The sequence below is a fragment of the Gobio gobio genome (assembly GCF_949357685.1).
Source record: "Gobio gobio genome assembly, chromosome: 21".
Lineage (NCBI taxonomy): Eukaryota > Metazoa > Chordata > Actinopteri > Cypriniformes > Gobionidae > Gobio > Gobio gobio.
Window position 1 is genome coordinate 32125468 of NC_137117.1, and position 25643 is coordinate 32151110.

General features: G+C 40.4%; 1 protein-coding gene across 1 annotated transcript; it reads right to left on the reverse strand.

The window, feature by feature from the left end:
* Nucleotides 1-1087: 1087 nt before the first annotated feature.
* Nucleotides 1088-5703, reverse strand: krt5 (keratin 5). Its single transcript, XM_079803589.1, has 9 exons — nt 4849-5703; nt 3526-3734; nt 3355-3415; nt 3148-3243; nt 2890-3054; nt 2672-2797; nt 2220-2440; nt 2075-2127; nt 1088-1953 (listed from the first exon to the last, which is right to left on the reverse strand). Exons 1-9 carry the CDS (start codon nt 5377-5379, stop codon nt 1706-1708), a joined length of 1710 nt encoding a protein of 569 aa, XP_079659715.1. The 5' UTR covers nt 5380-5703; the 3' UTR covers nt 1088-1705.
* Between the last annotated feature and the right edge of the window lie 19940 nt (nt 5704-25643).

The window sequence follows — 25643 nt, forward strand, 5'->3', positions numbered from 1 at the left end:
TTTGACAAAATCTTAACTTTTCCATGAACACTTTAGAAACGTTAGTTGATATAGTAAAATTGACAAATAGCCGATAGAGGACGCTATTAGGTTAGGTAGTAATTAAAGTTAGTAATTGTAAGTTCCAACAAGTTTCCATTGAACAATGGCGATCTACTTTGATGTTTCCTGCACCATTAAATGAGTATATCATTTTGTATCTACGGAATCAAGAAGCTCTATAAGGTTTGTTTCTAATGGTATTTGACCTGCTCGCGAGGTCTTCAGTCTGATAAATCAATCAACGGCTAGGGTAGTATCTTTCAAAGGACACTTATCAGGTTTACCCGCTTAAACAACAACAGAATTGTCCTTTAAGGAGTATGAGTAATACTAACTGACCTGCCAGCCAAACCCTTATTGAATGGGAGCTTAGTGTGCCTGTTGCAACCCGATATTTTGGCTCTGCTTGGTCAGGTGTGGTTGGGTCCTATGGGAACGCGTTGGAATAGTGTTCGGTAGTGTTTATCTGTTTAGCCAACACATGTTTAATGTGTAGTGTACATTTAACAGCGACATTTAACTCTCTGAAGTGTTGTGACTTTAATACCCACATGTTTTCTGAGTGTATTGCGCGCCCTTGCCTTTCCAATCTTGATGTGATCAAGAAGTTTAATTTTTCCCTATTGCACCAGAACATAGTCACTATTCAGAACAGTGGTGGATCAATTCATTTTTTGATTTTCAGTTTTAAACCTTTTACATTTGTTCCCCACAGTCTCTAACATATACCTTAAAATCTATTTTTAAATATTTTTGAAAGTAATGATCAATATGTACACTCCCATCTATTTAATATTTAAGTTAAATCTGTTCGTGCTTTTTACTTGATTACACTACACTTGTAGATTTAACTTTTCTTGACAAAGGTTTTATGAAACCATAAACTACATTATTTTATTAATTTCTTTTCTTTATTGTGGACACTATGTCATTGACCCATTTACCTCTTGCAGTGATGATTAAATGATCAATTATGTAAGTTGCATTTGTGTATTCCTATGTTGTGTAAAAGAGAACGGTCGATGGAATAAAAACTGAAGACAAGTGATTGTATATAACCCTGATTTATTGATGTTTCCATGTGGTACATGGTTCATGATTCGATGAATACAACAATTTTAACAAAACAGCTCATCAGCCCATCATCCAAAATCAGGGAAAGAAAAGAGTAAAAGTTACTTCTCTCTGAGGGAAGTAAAATCTCAAAGAGTAGCTTTTGTTGCACTATAATGCAGCAGAAACATTAACAATGCTGGTTGTAGTGACAAGGAATTTTAAGGCAGTTGAAATGCAATTTCTTTTGTGTGAATTTAATACTTGCATGTTGTGACATAGAGCAACAAAAGCTATTCAATACTTGAGCCCCATGCTTTGTTTCTCTAATTAGTTCTTTTCCCACTGTGCATCCCCTAAAGTACTATTGGTACTCTGGATGAGGAGTGATGCCAAAAGGAAACAACAAGAGTCAAATACAACACGGTGAATGTGAAAAGCTGTTTTGCAGGTACCGTATCTAACACTTGACATTAACGTCTCTTTGGGTCACGGTGGTTTTTGGGGGTTAAACACATAAGAAATGTTGAACACATTGAAATGTGGAGTGAAAAGATCTTGTTGCCCAGGTGGTAGATGATATTAGGAAGGGGGAACTGGGTGGATGAGTTTAGAAGCGGCGCTTCTGGCTAGACTGCACCACAGAGGAGCGGGACATTGACATTTGTCCACCGCCGCCACCACCACTCATGCTCATGCTGGAGCCACCGCTATATCCAAAGCCACTGCCGCCGCTGCCACCACCGAAACCGCTGCCGCCACCGAAGCCGCTTCCACCACCGAAGCCTCCGCCGCTGCCACCACCATAGCTGCTGCCACCACCGAATCCTCCATATCCACCGCCGCCGCCGCCACCGCCTGTGAACCGACAAACAAATACATTAGTTATACTGAACACCAATGCAGTTTATTCCATGCAAATTATGTGCTGATAATGTCTTTTTATCTAAGGTAAAGATAAAAAATATAATTAGCTTACTGCTGCTTGACTCCTGGATGTGGATGGTTGCAGAACTGCCACCAGATGCAATCCTGACAAAATTAAAAGAAAATAAATATCAATGTCCATACAAAGATGAATTTCAAGAGAAACAAACAGCTTTCAAATTAGAAAAGTTACTGACCTTGTCTCCTCTCCTTCCAGGAGCTTCCTGTAGGTTGCGATCTCAATGTCCAAGGCCAGTTTGACATTCATGAGCTCCTGGTACTCACGCACCTGGCGCGCCATATCCTGCTTTGCTCTTTGCAGAGCCTCCTCCAGTTCCTTAATGCGGAGCTTGGCATCCTTCACTGCCAGTTCTCCACGTTCCTCAGCCTCAGCGATCTGAGATTCCAGGTTGGCGCGCTGAGCAATTCAAAGAAGACATTACAACTTTAGTTTTCAGCAGCACTTTTTTTTACATTAGTCCTATCCTCTTCTCAGGGACTGAGATATTCCTAACATCACATGCAAGTTTTGATAATTGAACGAGCTTTTATTTAAAAGTACATTTAGTACACACTAGGGATTTGGATGGCAATCTAATTCAGGCCGAAACCTTGTCCAAAAGCATCCGAAGCTTAACAAACTACTTACTTGTCCCTTGACAGCTTCAATTTCATTCTGAAGTCTGCTGATCATGCGGTTGAGCTCAGCAATCTCAGCCTTGGTGTTGCGAAGGTCATCTCCGTATTTGCCGGCAGATGACTGCATCTCCTCGAACTAGAAGACGAAAAGAGAGACATTGTCATTAGGATCTGTTTGTTGGTTGCTAAAAATAGTCATGGTTTGATGCTTGAAAGTCTTTTTCTCACCTTCTGTTTGTACCACGACTCGGCCTCTGCACGGCTGCGGTTGGCAATGTCCTCATACTGAGCACGGACCTCGGCAACGATGGAATCCATATCCAGGTTGCGACTGTTGTCCATTTCCACAATGACTGATGTGTCTTTGATCTGTCCCTGGAGTTCGCGCAGTTCCTAAAATTGCAAGGTGAAGGTATAAGGCATTGAGATAAATCTAACATTGAAAACAAGCTTTGTAGTCATCATCTTGTTCCATCAAACACTCACCTCCTCAAAGATGGCTCTAAGGAAGTTGATTTCATCTTGAAGGGAATCAACCTTGGCCTCAAGCTCAACCTTATTCATGTACGCAGCGTCAACATCCTATGAAGAAATGTACAAAGCTCAATATAATGGGTTGACTCTACAGATAAACAATCAAAATAATTGGAAAATATATAACTAGAGGGTCAGGAAAGCAGCCAAAGGTATTACCTTCTTGAGCAGGACAAATTCGTTTTCCACTGCGGCACGCTTGTTGATTTCATCCTCATATCTGCAAAGAAAAGTTTTCCATTTTAGCACATTCCTTTTGAAATTATACCATTCACACAAAATGCGCTTCATAGACCACTAAACCTGTTCTTGCGCAGCTACTGTACTTACTTGTTCTTAAAGTCCTCCACCAAATTCTGCATGTTCTTCATCTCTCCTTCTAGCTTCATCTTCTCATTACCGAGTCCATCAAGCTGTCTGCGCAGGTTGGAGATATAGGCCTCGAACATGGCGTCGATGTTGGAGCGGGTGGTAGTCTGGTCTTGCAGTAAACTCCATTTTGTCTCAAGTACTTTGTTCTGCTGCTCTAGGAAGCGCACCTGTATTTGAAATAAACCAATAAAGGATTTGAATAAATGGCTTTATTAGGAAAAGAAGGCATCAGGGACTTTTGATATGCCATTACTTATGCCACAAGATGTGTCTTTTGCAGTAATTGCATGTCAACACTTGTATTGACACACCTTTGGCAACTTTAAAGTAACTGTTCTATTAATACGGACACTCCCCTTTGAGATGATAAAATGCTAACCTCATATGACTGTGCTCCTAAAACAATGTTTCCCTTCTGGCATAAAGGCGAGGCTCCTAGGAGACCTGTGCCAAAGGGCACGCCTTTACCCTCAGGTGCTAACTGTACTCTTCGTTCTGCATATTCATGGAATGTCAATAATTATCTGTACAAACTCACAATGGCTTTGAGCTTGCAGGATTCACATAAAAAGAACAAAGCATTGATGACATCAGTAGTTATTTGAGCTACATGATTGCTGATCATATCTCTTGTCAGAATCATACAAATGGGGCGTAGCCCCTTACAGTAAGTAGGGGGTGAAATTTACAAGGTGTGGTTAAATAGTGAACTCCCCAAAGGTCTCAGAGAATAAAAAAACAGGAAACCTATGTTTGTTTAAGAAAAGAGTGATTATTAGGACCTACATGAAGTTACTGCTATAAGACTTTTAGGACCATTGTTTAAGAGTTAAAGATGATACTCATTTACACACACATCTGCAATGCTGACAAACTTGATCCATGCCCTTATTTAGATTGGTCCAGTCATTGGATCTCATCTAGCTTGGGTTTCCAAACTCACCCTCACTGTCAAAGAACAATTGCATACAAGGAAAACACCTCAAGCCTAAGATATAGACTTTGACTGCTTGACTGAAGTTTAGTGATAATGACGCAGGGGTGACATATGCAATAGCATCCTGTCTCTTTCTGTATGTGCTTACTGTTATACTGAATCTGACACTAGCAGGATTTCTGAGTGCAAGTGACTGGCTGTGAAATATTTAATGAGCAGAACCCAGATCATATGAAGGCCCTTGAAATGTGTGCACAAAAACCAAACGTTCCAAAATGTCAGATGTGCAAGATTGCAGATTGTTATGTTGTGCAGCTGTGTGTGTTTTCAAAGAGAAGACTAACCTTGTCAATGAAGGAGGCAAAGCGGTTGTTGAGGTTCTTGATCTGCTCTTTCTCCTGGGTGCGGACAGCTTGGATGTTGGGGTCGATGTCTAGGTTCAGTGGAGCTAGGAGGCTCTGGTTGACTGTGACAGCTGTGATGGGTGCCATACCGCCATGACCGAATCCTCCTCCAAATCCACCTGCACCACCGCCGAATCCACCACCACCGAATCCACCACCACCGAATCCAGAACCACCGCCGAATCCTGCTCCACCGCCGAATCCAGAACCACCGCCGAATCCTGCTCCACCGCCGAATCCTGAACCACCGCCACCGCCGCCAATGCTGTAGCTATAGCTTGATCCTCCTCCCATACCGCCGCCACCACCACCACCGCCGGAGCGACGGAATGATGACACGGAGCTCATCCTGCCGCCAATAGGTGCTGCGCTGGCAGACATGCTGGAGAAGCTCTTTCTCATACCACCTCCACCAAAGCCGCCGCTCATGCTTCCACCGCTGGAACTGTAGGATGTTTTGATCGAAGTCATGGTTGCTGTCGTCTATGAGGGAGTGAGGATCGGATAGAAAAAGAGCAGGAGACAGAGAGATCCAGAGCAGGTAGGCTCACTAAGAGGAAAGTTAAATCCCTCTGAGTGCCTTCTCCAAGGAGTGCAGGGGCTTTTATATCCCTCTAATGCCACGGGAGGGGCTCATCTGACCACTCCCCTTTCGGCCTCAGGCTCCTGTCTCTCCAAGTGATACATACACCCATCTTGCTGGGCTGGTATGGGAGTACTTTTAGCAGAGAGGGCCACACCCTGCATTACATGCACACACACACTCATGTCAAGAGGAGAAATTAAGAGAGGAACAAGGAGTAGAAAAACAAGGACAAAGTTCTACACAGCCTCTTTTTGTATCTACTACAAAACTTTTGTATTTTACTAGTGCTCTGTAATCCAAAACACCATAGTTATACAACCAGATGGCATTCTATAAATTAACGCATGGCGAACTAAACAACTCCATGCATATTTCATGAATTTGGGAGGGACAGGGCTCTCTGTTTGCTTTAAGCGGTGTGCAGGAGTATTAAATAGGGGAATATTTGACGAAGAGCTTGAATGTTGAAGCCTGGCGCTTGTCCTGGAAGCCATTGTGACCTGCAGGCTCCTCTTTCCAGTCAAACAATCAAGCCACTGTTCTCTCACCTCAATGGCTCTGTCACGAACACTACTTCACCACCTTGTTCTGTGGTTCCCAGAGGGCTGATGCAGTTGCATGCAAAGTAGATTTGTATGTTACCTCGTAATAAAACACACAATCTTTAATGGGAATGTATACAGGATTGTTATCATATTGATAGCTGCAGGTAAGTGTCAGAACTCACAACAGTACATGGTGACTGCAAGGACAGTAGTGTTGTTATTTTTGTAGCTGTCCTTAGGTGGCATTATTTAGCAACACGTGCTGCTTTTGTTAGTATGTCAGTATCACCCCTATCATGTTTAAATGGTTTAGAACTGCAGACTTGCTGCTGAAGTGGACAGGTCTGAGAGATTAGTGTAGAAACCTTGTAAATATTCATCAAAGTACAGCAGGAAGAGAGAATGTCAGGTTTATTGACATGAGAGTGCTAGGACATTAGCATAGCCACTTGTTACAGAGGAGAAAAGCAGGTATATTCTATAGCATTTTGGCCCCCAGTGCATTTTTCTTTAAATGGAACAGCCCACTGTTAATCCATTGATCTGGACAGTGATACTGTCAAGTCTTTGTCAGATGTTGATTTGGTTTTGGTGGAGTTTCACCCCTGGCATCGTCTTTGAATGTACACAATGCAATCTATCAGGTGATACAAATTACTCAATGTGGGAGATCAAAGATGTCATTAAGCATCCCTTATAGAGACCACATACATTTTATTTTTATGTGATTACGTGATGTAACAAAATACGGGAATTTAACACTCTCCATGTGTGCAGATGTGCAATGGCGCGGGCACGTGAAATTTGTGTATTCAGTTGTAATCAATTGCTGCCACTTTTGTGTTTTTTAAATATTCTATCAACCTAACAGTCAATCTTTCATTCAAGATTTGCAAGATTTTCATGCAAGATTTTACCCTAATTTAGGGTAGGGTTGTAACCAATTCCTTTTTGGTTTAACATATATTTTCACTGTGACGTAGAACATTGCTTTAGTAATCAAAACGGTTTGGGTATCATTTGCTCTATTATCGATCAAATAAGTTAATAACAGTGTTAAATGTTATTAATTTTTAGCAAACATCAAAGTGAATGTCTCTCATACTGAACATTATAATTTTATGATGCCTAAATTCTCTTGATAGAATTTGAAGTAAATTATTTTAGTTTTTATTGTTATTTATTTAGACAAAATAGTATTCCTTTTTTACTTTACCAGTCTATCAGAAGAGGATAAAAACACAATTAAAATGTTGCAGCAACATCGTCTCAGTCAGAATATTGTGTAACATTTGCCTTAAAAGTGGAAAAACTTAAAGCAAGACAATTAATTATAATAACATTAATTATAAAACTGACTCTAAACTATGAATACAGCTGGCACACTTGAAGAACATTACACTGTACATTGTATGTTCTCATTACACCATGTTTTTCGCATTTCATGTGATTTGTTCCTGTTCACACTTGCTAAATCTGATCGTATTTCAACTGGATGACAATAGCCTTAGCAAGGCCTTAATGAAGTCAGACCAGACCAATTCCTACCGTCTTCCTTCCTCTGATGTCTGTGGACACCTTCCTCCATTGTTTTATACACATATATTAGTCTCAAGACATTTCTCTAATGAGCATTCTCTAAGGCCTGCTTTCACAGATTAAACTAGGGTTAGGCCTTTGTTCAATTAGGACATTTAAGTAGCTTTTATAAACATGCCTGAGAAAAAAAAAACATTACTGGAGTGCATCTTGAGACAAAACAATGGCACTGAAATATTTTAAGATATATCAGTGCAAGTTGCTTTCAGTTAAAACAGCTCAAACATTTAGTCTGGGACTAGGCCTAAACCTTGTCTGTGTAAACACTTTTGTGTTAAAGTTACTTTCTTATGGCACAAATTAATGGCTTGTGCCTTTGGTTTTACCCAAGATCTCACTTGAATAATATCATAAAGTCTGGCACGCAACAGTCATGAAGAACCATAAAAATTGTACAGTGTTCCCTTGACTTAATTCAGGCTTTGTGTGGCATCACCAGACTGAGCAACAAAGAAAAGTGAATCGCTGATCGGTTAGTCATACCGTATGAGTTTAGCATTGTCTGGACATGAAAGCTGTAATTTTGTTGTACACATTAGGTGGGGCCCAAAAGTGCCAATAACGCAATGTTTGGAATTGTTCCAGATCAAGATTTATGCAAGTATTCACTGGAGCATCTTTTTACTGTCTTGTACACTGGGTTGTAACTTCCACAGTTGAACTTGATACTTACTTGCTGATCTGTCTATTATTTATTACATGCTTCCATGTGTTACTTTTTGACGGTAGCAAATGTATCTGTTTTTTGGCAATGATAAAAAGATAAAGTTGTGGCAACAAACTTGTCAAATCTTAAAAATGATTACATGAAATATCTCCTTAGATTTTCGGTTGCAGTTGGATTTATTGATTAAAGACATTATTGCTGCAACCCAGTTTGCTTACACCATTGTTATAGTACAGCGATATTAACTGCAGTGTATCCACTGTTTTGTGTGCATCTCACAAAAGAATGAGTGAAATTCGGCTACAATTAAAAATGGAAACCACATTTCCTTTACCTAGTTTATAATGTCTCAATGTTTATAATGTCTCTGTATTTTCAGAGTCTTCTGTAATTTAGGATGGTACTAAAAGTTCTTGAGTTGAAATCTGCTTAAAGTTGCATGCTTGCTTAGACATATTCAGCATGTTGAAACAAGAGATGGCTTCCTTTGCATGAAAGCACACCAATCACTAGTGAGTAAGAAGGGTCACACCCTCCAGACCACGCCCCCTAAACCAAACCCCTTTTCTTGTCCACACCCAAGCCTTTGAGATCAATTTCCAAATATGGTTACAACCATTCACGCAAACATGGCCTTATAACCCCATGAAATAACTGTCTTCATGAAATAAAATGACATTTACTACTGGGTGGAGTCTGTGTGCATAAAGGTTGTGGAGTTTGCATAAAATGATTTCTGCAGACCGAAATCTCCCAGTTTTGAATTACATAATGGGAGTAAATGAAGAGAAGAAAATGTCCTCAAATTTGAACTGTGCACAACTGTTTTAGTGTAGATGTGAGGCTGTTTGCAATATTTGTCTCTATGATCACTTTTTCCTATGCCTTTAATCATTCAGATGCATTTTAAAAGAGTGCAGAATGAAAGAAGATCAGAATGAAAGGAACAAGAGATTCTTCAGTATGAGCTTATTCGAGTTTCATTGCTCTTAGAACCTTATACATGGAATGTCAATGCTGCAAGAACTATTTTAACTGTCAAAAGGAACTAGAAAACAAACCTTTGTGCAATTAAAACCACAAATCACAGCCTTTGTTGTTCTACCCGATAGGCGTGTGTCCATTCTATAGAGCAGGGGTGCCAAATCCTGTTCCTGGAGATCTGCCTTCCTGCAGAGTTCAGCTCCAACCCTGATCAAACTTATCTGAACCAGCTCATTAAGATATTCAGGAACACTTGATACTTATAGAGAGGATGTGTTGAGTGCTGGAACTGGAATCTGCAGAAAGGTGGATCTCCAGGAACAGGAGCTGCTCGGCCATGGAAACCCATTCCATGAAGCTCTCTACGCACTGTTCTTGAGCTAATCTGAAGGCCACATGAAGTTTGGAGGTCTGTAGCTTCAGTATGCACTGAAGAAAGTTGCCGACTTCTGCGCACTGTGCACCTCAGCATGCGCTGACCCCGCTCTGTGATTTTACGTGGCCTATCACTTTGTGGCCTAGTTGCTGTTGGTCCCAATTGCTTCCACTTTGTTATAATACCACTTACAGTTGAGCGTGGAATATTTAGTAGTGAGGAAATTTCATAATCTCTTAGAATACAATTTGCATCTAGAAGTATGGACTGTTACTTGTTAAACCCTGGGTGTTATATTACACAGCAACTTGTCTTTCAATAATCATATTTACAAAGTATTTACATACTATTACAAAATATTACTACTGAACTAAGGCCCTAAATTGTTCAGCTCCTGTGTATTTAATCAATCTTCCATCGCCCTATATCCATCACACTCTTTAAGGTCACAAAACTCTGGACTTTTGGTAGTACCTAGGATATCTAAGTCAACTAAAGGAGGAAGGAACGTTTTCACATTTGGCTCCTAAACTCTGGAACAGCCTTCCTGATAATGTTCGTGGATCAGACACACTCTCATTGAGTGCACTCTTTACCTGTGGACTTTTGACCTGTGAATTGCATAATTTCTGCTCTAAATTGTAATATCTGTTTTAAAGTAGGTTAAATATGGAGGCACCAATTTTTTACCATTTTGTTTCATGTTACAGCTGATAACTGACCCATAATAAACAAAATAAAACTAATTAGAATCAATTATTAGAGTTTTAAAGATTAACTTTAAGTGAGTTAGATGACAGAAAAGCTCATCTGAATGTAAAAATAGGGGAATAAGCATGAACAAAACAAAAGAAATAGCGCTTGCTAAAGATATATGTGCATCCCTAAGGCACAAAGGTGTTGTAAATGGTGGAAAAATACAGGACTTGTCTTATATATGAATCTTGATGTTGAGTTACAAATCAATAGCTTATATATTTTATATAGTTTGAGAGTATTTTAATATTAAGGGGGAAACATTTGAAACATGAACCTTCTTCCTGACTTATAAATGTTGCTGGCATTGCCTCAAGCTTCTCACACAGAAGAAACATTCTGATGCCTGTCAGCACAGGCTGAGGAATGCTTCAGGTGTCTCCTAAAGTCCTCGCAAAGCATGTGGTTTATTGGAACACCATTCTTTTACATTTCTGTATAGTGAGAAACATTTTTGATGTTTCCTGATGTAAGAAAACCAAGTTGAAATAAGTTTGCATGAGGTAAGTGTGCAGCTCATCTTTGGAAAGAAGGAGCCCCCATGTGCAACTCTTTGGAAAGACTTTTCCCATGGGAGTGCCTTTAATTATTCAGATGATAGCTGAAACGTCCTGTTCTGTCTCAGAGTCTCGCTGAGTCAAAGGGCTGGGCCAACAAGCTCTGAGAAAAGGTGTGAGATTGAGGCCCCTTTTCACTCATAAACCCGACTAGACCTGGACCAGCCAGGTGTGGTGATAGGCGTCTACAATAAATGTGAGTGCACATGGGAATAGGTGTATATGAACTAAATGATTTGCCAAAGTCTACAGTTGCTTGGGTTTCACTTGACTTCTGTATCATGTTAAGTGGTATTCACAGATTTCTCCATTTCAAAAGCATACACTTTCACATGCTTAGCAATCATTTACCTTATCTGAATTTAAATCGGAATACATAAATTCTGCTTTGAACTGCAAATTTCAAATATTTTAGAAATATTACCAGTTTCAAGATATTGTGAAATACTCTAAATTACTAACTGGACATATCTTGCTGATAACAGTTGACTAATTTTCCACAGCAAAAACAGATCTGTTGGCTGTGCATGATTAGTTTAGTGTACTGACAAATCGTCTAGCACTATTAGGCTATTCATGTTTATATAATTATCTGGCATATCTTCAATGGGATGTTTCACATTATTCACACATATCTTACACTTTACTTTAGTGCTTATCTATAATGAATAATTGAACAATGTCAAACAATTACTTGTCAAATTTGACAGTATTCACCAAAGCATATTAGCAAAGCAAACATGTCAACAACAACACTGAAAAAATGGTCCTTCTTATAACTGCCAAATTTTAAAACACAGTATGATGTATCCATCATAAAAATGGTAATATAATTAACCCTCATGTAGTGTTTGGGGTCAATATGACCACAATTGACTTTACCGTTGTTAATATACTTGGTTCCCTTCATCTCAGTTGCATAAAATGTGTAAGTCGCTTTGGATAAAAGCGTCTGCTAAATGACTAAATTTAAATGTTATAAAATACACACACAAAAACGGGGTTTGATTCGGTTGTTCTAAAGGTATGGAAAAAATAAAAGTCACACTTGTGTTGTTCAAAATGACCCCACATTGAAAATGAAAAAGAAAAACAGGTGTGTGTTCACTCTTCATATCTGCTTATTGCAGTTTTTTGTTGGTTTTATTTACTTTTTAAAAAGGAATTGCTTGTTCTGAAGTTAATTCTTTTTTATACATTTGAATTACTAAAATAAATATTATGTGATTATAATAACATATTCCTTTTAGTGGCAACATATGTGGCATTTATTTGACATTATTGCAAATTATTGCAATAACAAGACACTTCAAAAGGCCTCACACAACAATAAATAAATATTCATCACAAAAACCACATAAGAGCCACATCCAGAAAAATGAATGGGCCTCTGCTGGTAATTACACTTTTTTTCTAAAACTGTATTTCCTACAGATTTTTTCTCTAACCAAACAGTTGGCAGAATTCTGCCTCTAACACCTAGATCAATATCCAGAAACAACTCATATTTAATTTAGATCATCCTTAAAATGTTTTTTTTTTTTCATTAAAAATGTAATATTTTATATGCATGCTAATGGGTTAGTTGAGGAATTTTGCCGTAAATAGGTTAAAAAAAGTACTTCATATCCCCCAAAACACAGCGTAAATATAGACGAGAAGTAAATGAAAAAAAAAAAAAAAAAGATATGTAATTTGTATTATAAAAATGTGTATTTGTTTAAACAATCGCTCTAGAAAGGTTTGGTGTCATATTGGCCCCATGCATGGGGTCTTCGCTCTTCATATTACTGTGAATCAAGTGCTGAGAAAGCCTCTGGAGCAAAATTCAGGTAATGGCCATTATATTTACAACACGCGCTGTAAGCGATTAGACCAAACACAACAGACTGGGCTATTTGACCAATCAGGGCAGAGCAGAGTAGACCAATCACATCAGACTGGGCCATCTGACCATTCAGAACAGAGCAAACCAAACACAACAGACTAGACCATCTGACCAATCAGAGCAAAGTAGACCCAACACAACAGACTGGGCCATCTGACCAATAAGAGAAGACCAATTCCAACAGAATGGGACAACTAATAAAGGCAGAATAGTCTCGTGAAAAGGAGGGGTTTAGAGTGGCTGAATCTTCAAACAAACCGTTTTCAGACTATTTTGAGAAATGAGGTGATGAGTGTTTAAAATAACTTTTAAAATAGCATAATAGGGCACTTTAAAAAAAATGTCAGGAGTCATCTGATGAAGGACACATCTATCTCTTCCTTCACTCATCTAGACCCCTTCATTGTCTATGGTGTGATATAAACCACCTGTCCATGGTCTCAGGAACAGCAGCTCTGAACACACCAACTCAGCTGGGACGTGAACCCACAACCTCTGAATACAACAGTCTGTGTTCTTACAGCCTGAGCTAACAGTTTGTTGGAGGCAAAACATGTTGTCTGTTCATGAACAAAGTCCTACAATGGATAATATGAATGGTCTCATGTCTTTAATATGATCTACTTAAAAAAAACCTTAATGATGACTCTTACAGATTTAAAATATAATGAAATGTATAACTAATTGAAGACTATTAGAATTTTTTTTGTTAATTGAAATAAAGCTGAAATAAAGTATAATTATTCTATGAAAAAAAACAAAATTTTTGCAACTGAGCACAAAGGTATTGCAAACAAATGCAAAGTTTCTTGGGGGAATGCAAAAGATTTGCGAGAGAATGCAAAAGCACTGGCTTATTACTTTTCCTCCCATCTCACATTTTTTCCACCACCATGTGCCCTTAGGGGAACTGTAGGTCTTCATCATGTTAGACTAATAAAAAAAAAGTTTCAATATGTACCACTGCAACACCACCCCACATTGTAATGAGGCATCAAAGATGATTTAATTTATCTAGTGTTCCTGACACAGGTCATAACTTGCCTTTGATAATTACCATAAACAAAAAGGGCAAGGTCCCGACAATGCTTTTTAAAGGGCTAGGTCCCAACAATGGTTTTTTTTACCTCTTGAGACCAGATCAAACTGGCATGAGCCAGCTCGTAGTGAAAAATGAAAAAACTGACAATGGGAGGCCTCCTTTTACTTTTCTGAATCACACATTTGGCCAGAGCATCATACGACTCATAAAGCATCCACAGAGAGAGTGTCAATTAGCTATCGGTTGAGACTTGCCCACACCGAGTCATAAATGAATTGGTTGTTTTATGATCGATTTTGACTGTAAAACCTGTTGTTGCTTCTGGTGTAGCGAGTGTCACTGATATCATTGAATTCTGAATTCACTGAATTCACAAAATGCATGTTGCCTATAACTAAAATAATTGTTAAAATTGAACAACAAATAGTTTATTTAATTAGTCAGAGAATAGAGGGTATTTTCCTGCCGGAAAACGTCCCCTCGGCCGGACTGAGTGGCAAAACAGCTGCTGCATGAATGGATTTAATAGGGGAACCGGGAAAAAGCGAGTAAAACGAACGATCATTTTGATTATTAACAAATTTCGGGAGGAGCACGTTCAGATCATTAAACCTGATTAAACACAAGTGGAGCATGTTCAGATAATTAAACCTAATTAAACACGAGTGGAGCACATTAAGTTAATCAATTTAATCAACGATAAGTGGTGTATATATACAGAAGATTTACCTCCTTTCGTTGACAGTTTTTTAGCATCCCTCCACCACCCCATCTCCTCACTTTAATTTAATAAACTCTTATTAGACGTCAACACAATCCATAATACAATGCAGGCTAGTTCTAGACTCTCTCTATCACGGGGGGGTGGGGGGGGGTACTCTGGGTTCGGGCCAAAATTCAGAGCCTGGAACCCTACCCCGGACAACACGCCAAATACGCATAATCTTTACTTTATTTGATTTGATGTTAAGTGTGAACTTGTGAAATGGTGTTCCTTACAACTCACCAAAGATCCAGTGATCCGTGGATATTGACATGCAGCCATCATGTTTCCTGACATTTAAATATGCCTGATTTCAATGGTGGGGAAATACATAAAGCAAATTTGCCTGTGATCTCATATCAATGTTATGATATATCGTCATATCGACCAGCTTGAATAGTTTTTGTCAGTGTTTATTTAAAAACATCCAGTTTTATATAGAATATAAGATGGTAAATATTTAATTGATGTGTTGTCAATACAATATAAATATAACAAAACAATGATTTTTATCGCAAAATGATAACTGCATAACCGCGTTATGAAAAATTCAGGTCTCCAATTGAAAATTTTCTAGTGACTGATCCCGTCTAATTTTTTAAGTTGGCCAAACTGAATTTCTGTTAATTAAATTGCATCAATTCACAGAAATTCAATTTGGCCAACTGAAAAATGTAGATGTGATCAGTCACTAGAAAATGTTCAATTGGAGACCTGAATTTTTTTTACAGTGATGTAATGTATAGAAATTAATTAACTAAAATTAATAAAAATTGTTAGTGCATGTGAGCTATTGTGTTATGCTGACATTCAACTTTATTGTGAAGTACTAACGTTTAGTTTCGAGTTCTTCAGTATCAGTCTTAAACCTGCTGTCTTTTGCACATTTGGCTGTGAAACACTTTCTACCCTGCAGTGCTTTTAGCAGAAGGATCATAGTACTACAATGATTTTATTAGGATGACATGTTGGACACACCTCTATCACTAGGGCATTTGAGAGCGTTTGCTCTTGGTGCGCTGTGTGAACATGTTGCCTTTTTATTATAAGTGAAAGAGAATCATACTAGAATATTTAATTCACAGAAAGAGCTTCAGTCCATAGCAAAGATGTTGCGCATTTTGTGGATCTTGCCTTGTCTTAACAGGCCATTCTTGATCATTCTCTGGTCCAATTGAGTTTTTGGCTTGTTCACTGCATGTATCGAGCCATTCGTTTCTGTAAAGACACTTGTTGAAAAACATGTATTGTGAAAAGTGCCATACAATAAAGTAGACACTTAGATTTAAACAAAAGCAGAGAATGTGCGAATCAATTAGCATAAAGTGAAGTAGATGGGATTGAAACCTGTTCTGAAACTGTAGCACTTATCAATAGGCGTAGGAGGATCTGTCACATTGTTCTGATTCCTCTTTATTATGTCCTCTGGGTTAGATTGCAAACGGACATCTGCGAATCTGGAAACCCTTGGGTCATATTGACCCTTAAAGGTGTGGTGGCCCGCATCTGTTTTGTGTTTGTTTCAGGACTCAGAAAGCATTGAAACCTGTAACTCTTGACAAGCACTTTTTCTACAAAGAGAAAAGAAGAGCAACAGGAAGATGTCCAACAGGCATGTATGAACTCATCAAAATACCACATATAGTGTATAATACACCACAAAGCTAAAACCAACATCTGGTGTATTTGTGTTCTTTGTGCATCTCACATTAGTCATGTTACTCTGTTGAAGACAGTACAAAATAATATGAAGTCAAATAGTTTTTGAGTTTCATCTTCTGGCTATGAGCTTGGTGTGCATGACTGAGCCTGTGCAACAGCTGGATCATTACATAAACACTGTACATTTCCTACAGGCTTCTGCGATGCACTGCATCTTTTTAATAATTGCAGTGACATGAGTGCTGATGCTGAACTAGCACTGAACTAGAGCTTGACTTTTCAGTATATGAGGGTGAAAGTGAGAAAGCAACATGATTGCATTGGTCATTGAAGGCATTTGTACACAAAATGTGGTTCACATGCACCTTTTCATGCTTTTGCATATATACTAAAATGTACAACAGCATCTAAAACACCAGCATTTGCACTGTAAACCCTAACGCTCAAAATACTTAATTGGTTTCAGTAGGACAAACTTAAATTAAACAAATTAGTTCAGTTAAATTAACTAAATGAGTATTTAGAACTTTCTTTTTCCCAGAGTTCACAGAACTCAAAATCTCATTCAGCTTTTGAGTTCTGACAAGGTTTACAGTGAAGTAACTCATTTGATTTGCAAGAACTCAAAATAAAAACTTGATAGTTCAGCATACTTAAAAGTGGGAACATCATAACTAAAAAAATTGGATGTAACTGATTACCTCAAATTTTTTGAGTTAGCCCAACTTATTCGGATTTACAGTGCATATGAACAACTGTAGAAATGTACTTTGGTCATGACAACTCTCAGGAGTAGTTTGTAACACATTTTATTATTAAGAAATATAAAGTGTAAATGTAGGTTTGGTTTTGGTGGACTAAATTTGAGTAAGCAGACTCGCTCTGCTAAAACATAAAGAAATACAGAGAAGAAAAAAGCTGCAGTGGAGCAAAGTACAATGACTCCCTGTAACAAAGCTGCTCTGAGACGGAAGATTGAGAATCCAAACGCATCTTTATTTTAAAGGGTAATCCACACTCGTCGTCAACAAACAGGCAAGAGGTCATAACAGGTAATCAGTCCAATCCGGCAAACAAGACAGGAGAGACAGGCAAACGGGTAATCCCCGGAACAGAAAGAAATCCAAAACCAAGAGACAAGAAACCAGGGAAAATGCTCAGGAATGCAGTTGTTACACTAAACAAGACTTTGCAATGAATGACTGAGATAACCAGGCTTAACCAGGACGGAGCAGGCTGAACAGATGACCAGGGTGGTGCGGGCCAGGCAGGCAGCCAGGCAGATGACCAGGGTAGAAGGGCTGACCACCATGGCAGAGCAGACGACCACCACAGCAGTGCAGACGTTCTTGAAGACCCCCACGGCGGAGCAGACGACCACCTCAGTAGCGCAGAGGTCTTGAAGACTCCCACAGAGGAGAAGATGACCACCACAGCAGCGCAGACGGTGTTGAAGCCAATGGCGGAACAGGCTGAGCAGGTGGCCCAGTCGGAGTCCTCTCTGGACTCGGAACAGGAGACGGAGTCCTCTCTGGACTCTGGTCACGGGCTAGAGTCTTCTCTGGACGCTGGTCAGTGGCTGGAGTCCTCTCTGGACGCTGGTCAATGGCTGGAGCCATCTTTGGACGCTGGTCAGTGGCTGGAGCCTTCTCTGGATGCTGGTCTGTGGCTGGAGCCTTCTCTGGACGCTGGTCTGTGGCTGGAGCCATCTCTGGACACTGGTCAGTGGCTGGAGCCTTCTCTGGATGCTGGTCTGTGGCTGGAGCCTTCTGTGGATGCTGGTCTGTGGCTGGAGCCTTCTCTGGATGCTGATCTGTGGCTGGAGCCTTCTCTGGATGCTGATCTGTGGCTGGAGCCTTCTCTGGACGCTGGTCTGTGGCTGGAGCCGTCTTTGGACGCTGGTCAGTGGCTGGAGCCATCTTTGGATGCTGGTCTGTGGCTGGAGCCTTCTCTGGACGCTGGTCTGTGGCTGGAGCCATCTCTGGATGCTGGTCTGTGGCTGGAGCCGTCTCTGGACACTGGTCTGTGGCTGGAGCTGTCTCTGGACTCTGGTCGTGGACTGGAGACGTCGCTGGACTCTGGTCGTGGACTGGAGACGTCGCTGGACTCTGGTCGTGGACTGGAGACGTCGCTGGACTCTGGACGTGGACTGGAGACGTCGCTGGACTCTGGACGTGGACTGGAGACGTCAATGGACTCTGGACGTGGGCTTGAGACGTCTCTGGACTGGCGGGTACAGAGTGGATGTCACATTCCTCCACAACACCCACTGGAAAATCAGAGCCGCTTATTTGTAATGCCAAATCGATACAATGTTCCAGACTCGAATTAGGGTCATGTAATGGCATAAACGATCTGAGCGGCTCAGATAGTCCCCAAGTAAAAATATCATGAGGCATAGCGTGTCCATTGAAGTTTGGTGTGCCAGTTCAACAAAGTCTCTAACATAATCCTCAATGGGGCGGTCTCCCTGACGGAGACACATTAACTGTGCTGCTGGATTCATAGGGGTGAAGTCTTCTGTAACAGAACTGCTCTGAGACGGAAGATTGAGAATCCAAACGCAGCTTTATTTTAAAGGGTAATCCACACTCATCGTCAACCAACATGCAAGAGGTCATAACAGGTAAATCAGTCCAATCAGGCAAACAAGACAGGAGAGACAGGCAAACGGGTAATCCACAGAACAAAGAAATCCAAAACCAAGAGATAAGAAACCAGGGAAAATGCTCAGAAATGCAGTTACACTAAACAAGACTTCGCAATGAATGACTGAGATAACCAGGCTTATATATTGTGAGCTAACAAGGTAATGGGGTGCAGGTTGATGTAATCATTAAGGAAGTCTGGGTAGTGAGTGATATGGAAAATGTAATCCTCAGATAAAGTGACAGTCCGGGATGGAGTGCCCTCTGGTGGTAACCACGGGCACTCTCATTTGTGATCGTGACACTCCCCATAATGCCAAACTCCAACAGTGTATGATAGTACAACGTGCTGCATTAAAGACTAAGGAGCAGATCCCTGTAGCAGATCAAGACAGGTGGTGCTGGCGAGGAGGAGGGCTATAGACACAGTGTGCAATTTAATAGAAAAATTTAATAGACGTCTAACCATAGCCGAAGAATAGTCATCTAGAACATGAACATGTCAAAGATAAGAAACCAAACACCTTGTAATCATTTTTGACTTTGCTTACATGATGGAATATCCAAGCTGATTTCACAGCAATTTTTATGTATTTTACGAGGTGGCTAATTTGTACGAATTTGTACGACCTCACTCATACGAATTCCTACAATTTTTGCTAAATCGTACGTAATTGTATTGTACGAGTTGGTCAATTCATATGATGTCGTACGAATGACCTCCCCCTAACCCTGCCCCTAAAACCTACCCATCACTGCAGTATAGACAAATCGTACGAATTCATACGAGTGAGGTTGTACCAATTAGCCACCTCGTACAAATACATACAAATTGGTCATGAGATAGCGTTGGAATATCTTACATCTCGCAAGTTATTTTGGCAAGTTATTTTTTAACCAAATTCAAGGTTATTTTGGCTAGAAGTGGGTTACTCATAGCCGGACTATATCGGGTCTAGAGACAGTGAAATGACGGTTATTGCTTGCTGGGAGTCCTGCAAAGAAGACAGAAAATGCACTTGCATTTGCTGTCCTGCAGCAAAACATGAGAGCAGTCATAGTGAGTGAGAGAGACCTGGACGCATTAGTGAATGGTGAGATATTTTGCTAAATAAAGTGATTCTGCCAGAAGAATTGCGTGATATTATGTCTTGTTCCGTCTATACATCTCAGTGAGCTTTTATGAGGGTTTTATGCATGCGCAGTAAGGTGAATTTAGCGTTTTCCGACGTTTCAGTGTGGACAAGAAACATTTGGAAAACACTTGAAGTGTGGAAGGAGAGCGTATTGAAACAAAATACAATTTTCAAATCTATCTGGATTAATGAAGATGTAGCCATCTATTTGAAGAAGCGATCGATATGCTGAAGAATCAGCGAATCAGCGGCACAGAAGAGTTTTGAAGACTGAAGACTGAACTTGGTGTAAGTGTTTACAGATCCCTTTTTGATTGAATATTGACATCATGGTAACATTAATTGGCTTCAATATGTTGATTCGATTTTATGATTGCATATTGCATACACATTTTATTGTATTTATTGTTGTCATTTAATCATTGCTTAGCCGTATAATTCTTATTTTGTTTGCCATAGGATGCCTGAATGTAACGAGGTTATCCACTGGAGGCAAGTTGAAGGACCCATGTGCAGTTTTATTTCATCAAACATAATCCAAACATAAAACAAAGACTTGACTTGATCCAAACATAAAACAAAGACTTGACTATAACGAAACTCACCAACAGCGGGTTACAACATTCAATACTTGACAAAGACACATGGCAAACATGAGGGCTTATATACACATACAGACTAATGACAAGACAAGTGACACCTGTGAACAGTGACGAGACAATGAACCAATGACATGACAACACAAGATCACATGAGGGCATGGGAATCACATGACAAGCAACATGACAAAACCAGGAACCAAGACAGTGAACATGACACTCAAACATAACGTGATAAAAGGCTTGTTCGACTTCACCCAGCGATGCGCAGACCGATCGGCGGCTGACTTGAAGCAGTGCATGCCGGTTAGAAATTTTGTCCGACTTGAGGCAGCGCCGACGCCACGTGACAGTGACGTATGTCAACAAAGTGCCGCGAGAGCGATTCGAGAGCAGCCGGCGATTACAGCCGGTGCAGTTTCTCGAGAGCGACTGCATGAGGCTGCACGGGCTCTGATGACGACACAGCCGTTCCACGATTGGCCAGATTCACCGCATGACAGCGATCACGTGTGTTTCGTGTTTATTCTAAAACCTTCAGCTCCACTAATGCGCACAAATCTGTTTTTTATAACAGTAAAACCTCCTTTCATGTAGTCGCAATGTTATATTGTCATGTTTATCAAAATATAACTGATTAAAAACATAGACCCCACTTCATTGATAGTGTAGGCTTATATGTTGAACTTTATTCTTGTAAAAACACACGCTGTATTAAGCAGTGCATAAAGTATTACATGACAATAATGTCTCTGAAACATCTGTGTATTGCCAAATGTTGCATTTGTTTCACTTCAGCTGATAAAGTGTGCAAACACAGCGCGAGCGTCACCGCGGGAAGCAGAAAGTGTCCGACTTCACGTCTGTGTTTGCAGCTCCTCCCCGCCTGCACGCGGCTACTCTCGCCGATCAGGTGCATCCAGCCGCAGCCGATGTCGAACACACCTAAACTAAACCATGAACAATGAACATGAACCAACACCAAAAAACCATGTGACAGATCCCCCCCCTCTATGGGCGGCCCCTGACGCCCAAACAACACCAACACTTCAATGGCCTAATAAAGAGTCCAAACAAAACAAAAAAAGTCTTGGGGGGCGGTCTTGGGGGAGGGATGGTGGGCCAGGCCCGTGCAGGGGCACCGGACCCAGACATGACATGGGCGGACCTGGACCTTGTGGCGTGGGCGGACCAGGACCCTGTGGCGTGGGCGGACCTGGACCCTGTGGCGTGGGCGGACCTGGACCCTGTGGCGTGGGCGGACCTGGACCCTGTGGCGTGGGCGGACCTGGACCCTGTGGCGTGGGAGGACCTGGACCCTCAGGCGTGGGAGGACCTGGACCCTCAGGCGTGGGAGGACCTGGACCCTCAGGCGTGGGAGGACCTGGACCCTCAGGCGTGGGAGGACCTGGACCCTCAGGCGTGGGAGGACCTGGACCCTCAGGCGTGGGAGGACATGGCGGCAACGGCAGTTCTACAGGCCATGGCGGTAACAGCAGTTCTACAGGCCATGGCGGTAATGGCGGTTCAGGGGGCCACAGAGGCGTGGCCTTCATGGCCTCCATGTACCCCTTGCCCCCCCCCCCAAATTTTCTTGGGCGGGACAGCGGGCTCGTGGGCTGGAGCCTGGACGTGGCCGTGGGCTGGAGCCTGGACGTGGCCGTGGGCTGGAGCCTGGACGTGGCCGTGGGCTGGAGCCTGGACGTGGCCGTGGCCGTGGCCGTGGGCTGGAGCCTGGACGTGGGCTGGAGCCTGGACGTGGGCTGGAGCCTGGACGTGGGCGTGGGATGGGCTAACTGGTGTGGAGAGTACTGTGGGATTTTGGGGCTCCTCCAAAACTCCCACAGTAAAAGCAGAGCCACACAACAGTAGTGCCTGGTCCATATACTGGGCCAGTGACCAATGAACCTTTCCCCCAGGCAACTGGGATCGAATGGGTTCATTAAGCCCAAATCTAAAAATGTCCTTGAGGGCCACATCATTAAAATCTACCTCACTGCATAGTCCACAAAAGTCCTGAACATAATTTTCCAGGGGACGATTCCCCTGGCGTAAACGTAGCAAAACAACTGCTGGGTCCATAATGGCGGTCAAGTATTCTGTAACGAGGTTATCCACTGGAGGCAAGTTGAAGGACCCATGTGCAGTTTTATTTCATCAAACGTGATCCAAACATAAAACAAAGACTTGACTCGATCCAAACATAAAACAAAGACTTGACTCGATCCAAACATAAAACAAAGACTTGACTCGATCCAAACATAAAACAAAGACTAGACTCGATCCAAACATAAAACAAAGACTAGACTAGACTCGATCCAAACATAAAACAAAGACTTGACTCGATCCAAACATAAAACAAAGACTAGACTCGATCCAAACATAAAACGAAGACTAGACTTGATCCAAACATAAAACAAAGACTAGACTAGACTCGATCCAAACATAAAACAAAGACTAGACTAGACTCGATCCAAACATAAAACAAAGACTAGACTTGACTCGATCCAAACATAAAACAAAGACTAGACTTGACTCGATCCAAACATAAAACAAAGACTAGACTTGACTCGATCCAAACATAAAACAAAGACTAGACTTGACTCGATCCAAACATAAAACAAAGACTAGACTCGATCCAAACATAAAACAAAGACTAGACTCGATCCAAACATAAAACAAAGACTAGACTCGATCCAAACATAAAACAAAGACTTGACTCGATCCAAACATAAAACAAAGACTTGACTCGATCCAAACATAAAACAAAGACTTGACTCGATCCAAACATAAAACAAAGACTTGACTCGATCCAAACATAAAACAAAGACTTGACTCGATCCAAACATAAAACAAAGACTTGACTCGATCCAAACATAAAACAAAGACGTGACTCGATCCAAACATAAAACAAAGCTCGACTCGACTCGACTCGACTCGACTCGACTCGACTCGACTCGACTCGACTCGACTCGACTCGACTCGACTCGACTCGACTCGACTCGACTCGACTCGACTCGACTCGACTCGACTCGACTCGACTCGACCGAAACTCACCAACAGCGGGTAACAACATTCAATACTTGACAAAGACACATGGCAAACATGAGGGCTTATATACACATACAGACTAATGACAAGACAAGTGACACCTGTGAACAGTGACGAGACAATGAACCAATGACATGACAACACAAGATCACATGAGGGCATGGGAATCACATGACAAGCAACATGACAAAACCAGGAACCAAGACAGTGAACATGACACTCAAACATAACGTGATAAACTAAACCATGAACAATGAACAATGAACATGAACCAACACCAAAAAACCATGTGACACTGAAGCTACAAGAAAATGGTAAACACTGTAAAATGGTAACAAACTGTAACTTTATAACTGATATAAAATTTAAGTGTAACAATATTTTGCATAATATAATATTCATGATTATTTTTACATTTCTAAAGCTGTGCATACATTAATACTCCCATATTTTAGATGCTGTTAATATGTTAATATTGCTTCAATATATCCAAATGCATGTGTAAAATACACATGTAGAAATACACTACTAATGATAACAGGCAAGATACAGTTTAAATATATAGCAAAAAGGAAATCAATTGAAAATAAAACTGTTTAAAACATATTTTTCTGAAACATTGTCACTATCACTAAAATGAAAATCTTGTGGCATTGAAGCTACAATGAGCTCTAAATCATTTCCATTTCCATCATTTCAGCTGTGCATACAAGCTGACACGTTATTTTGAAATCACCTAATGTCCAAATAATGTTTTAGATTTTTTTATGGATCTGGTTATTTTCTGGTTACCTCAGTAACTGCTGCAGTGCACAGTCATGTGTAATTGGAGAATCAGTCATGCTAAGCAAAAACCTTTTTTTTCTGTTGATGTTCTGGATGTTTGAACCTTGAAGACTTGGGGAAGAGAAATTACAATTTTGCTGGGGTAAAGGGCCATCTGTGCCTCCTGTTTGTTTTTAAACCTATCTGTGAAATATGGCGCTGTGCAGAAAGTGATATTTTCCGCTAGAGGAGGGGGAAATATCTCCTAATGTGTGAAATTTCACTTAAGACACATTTTTATTTGGTAAAATTATTTTGTTTGGTGCAATACATGAATGTTCTACAACTTTCTTTGCATTAATTCGTTTGATAGGTGCCTAAGTGATTTATAAGTAGGCAGTAACTAGTTAGTGAATAGAAGTGGTTGTATTCTAGTTGTTGATTTGGGAGTGAAAGAAAGGTGTGTCCGCATTTATCCCTGACATTTTAAAGGCACCAGTCGAATGTGTTTATAACAATGGCAAAAATGTATCATCTAAGTAAATTGATACATGCTTTACACAGATTGATGTGTTTAAAGGTTATTGTTTAAAAATATTGGTTGTGATAGGGTTATTAACATATAAAGCCATATTCCGTTAGTGTTTGGTTTTTTTGATTTACATGTGATTTTATTGTTCTGTCAGTGTTTTTCACACACCTGAAAGATTTCCAGAAAAATTAGAAACACATGTGAACAAACACATTTAAATATGGATGTAAATGTATTTTTAAAATAGTAGAATGAATGAATTAGTGTCTGAATGCATGAAAAAAAGCTTAATAAAATGCTTAATACTAAATTAAGTTGAGTTATTAAAAATTATTTTTTATAAGTATTTATTGATTTGTAAAGTATTTATTTAACCAAAGTAAATGAAAAATTATATTAAACTTGAAAATAAAATAAAATAAGTAGTTATTTTGTAGTATGGGATCTGTCTTTACAGGATAATGAAGTCATCTGGCCTTTGTGTGTACATATGGTGCAGCAACAGAGCATGTGAAAATGGTTTGAAAGGTGTGAACAAAGTGACTCGTGTTACAAATCGATGGAATGCAGAAGGTCTGA

Bases quoted from the DNA above. Each gene is read 5' to 3' on its own strand.
- krt5 (XM_079803589.1), bottom strand. From the start codon at position 5,379: ATGACTTCGATCAAAACATCCTACAGTTCCAGCGGTGGAAGCATGAGC. The intron at 3,055-3,147 runs GTGAGTGTTTGA...TTGCAATTTTAG, and splicing joins TTAGAGCCATCTTTGAGGAG to GAACTGCGCGAACTCCAGGG. The intron at 2,128-2,219 runs GTCAGTAACTTT...TAATTTTGTCAG, and splicing joins CTGGAAGGAGAGGAGACAAG to GATTGCATCTGGTGGCAGTT.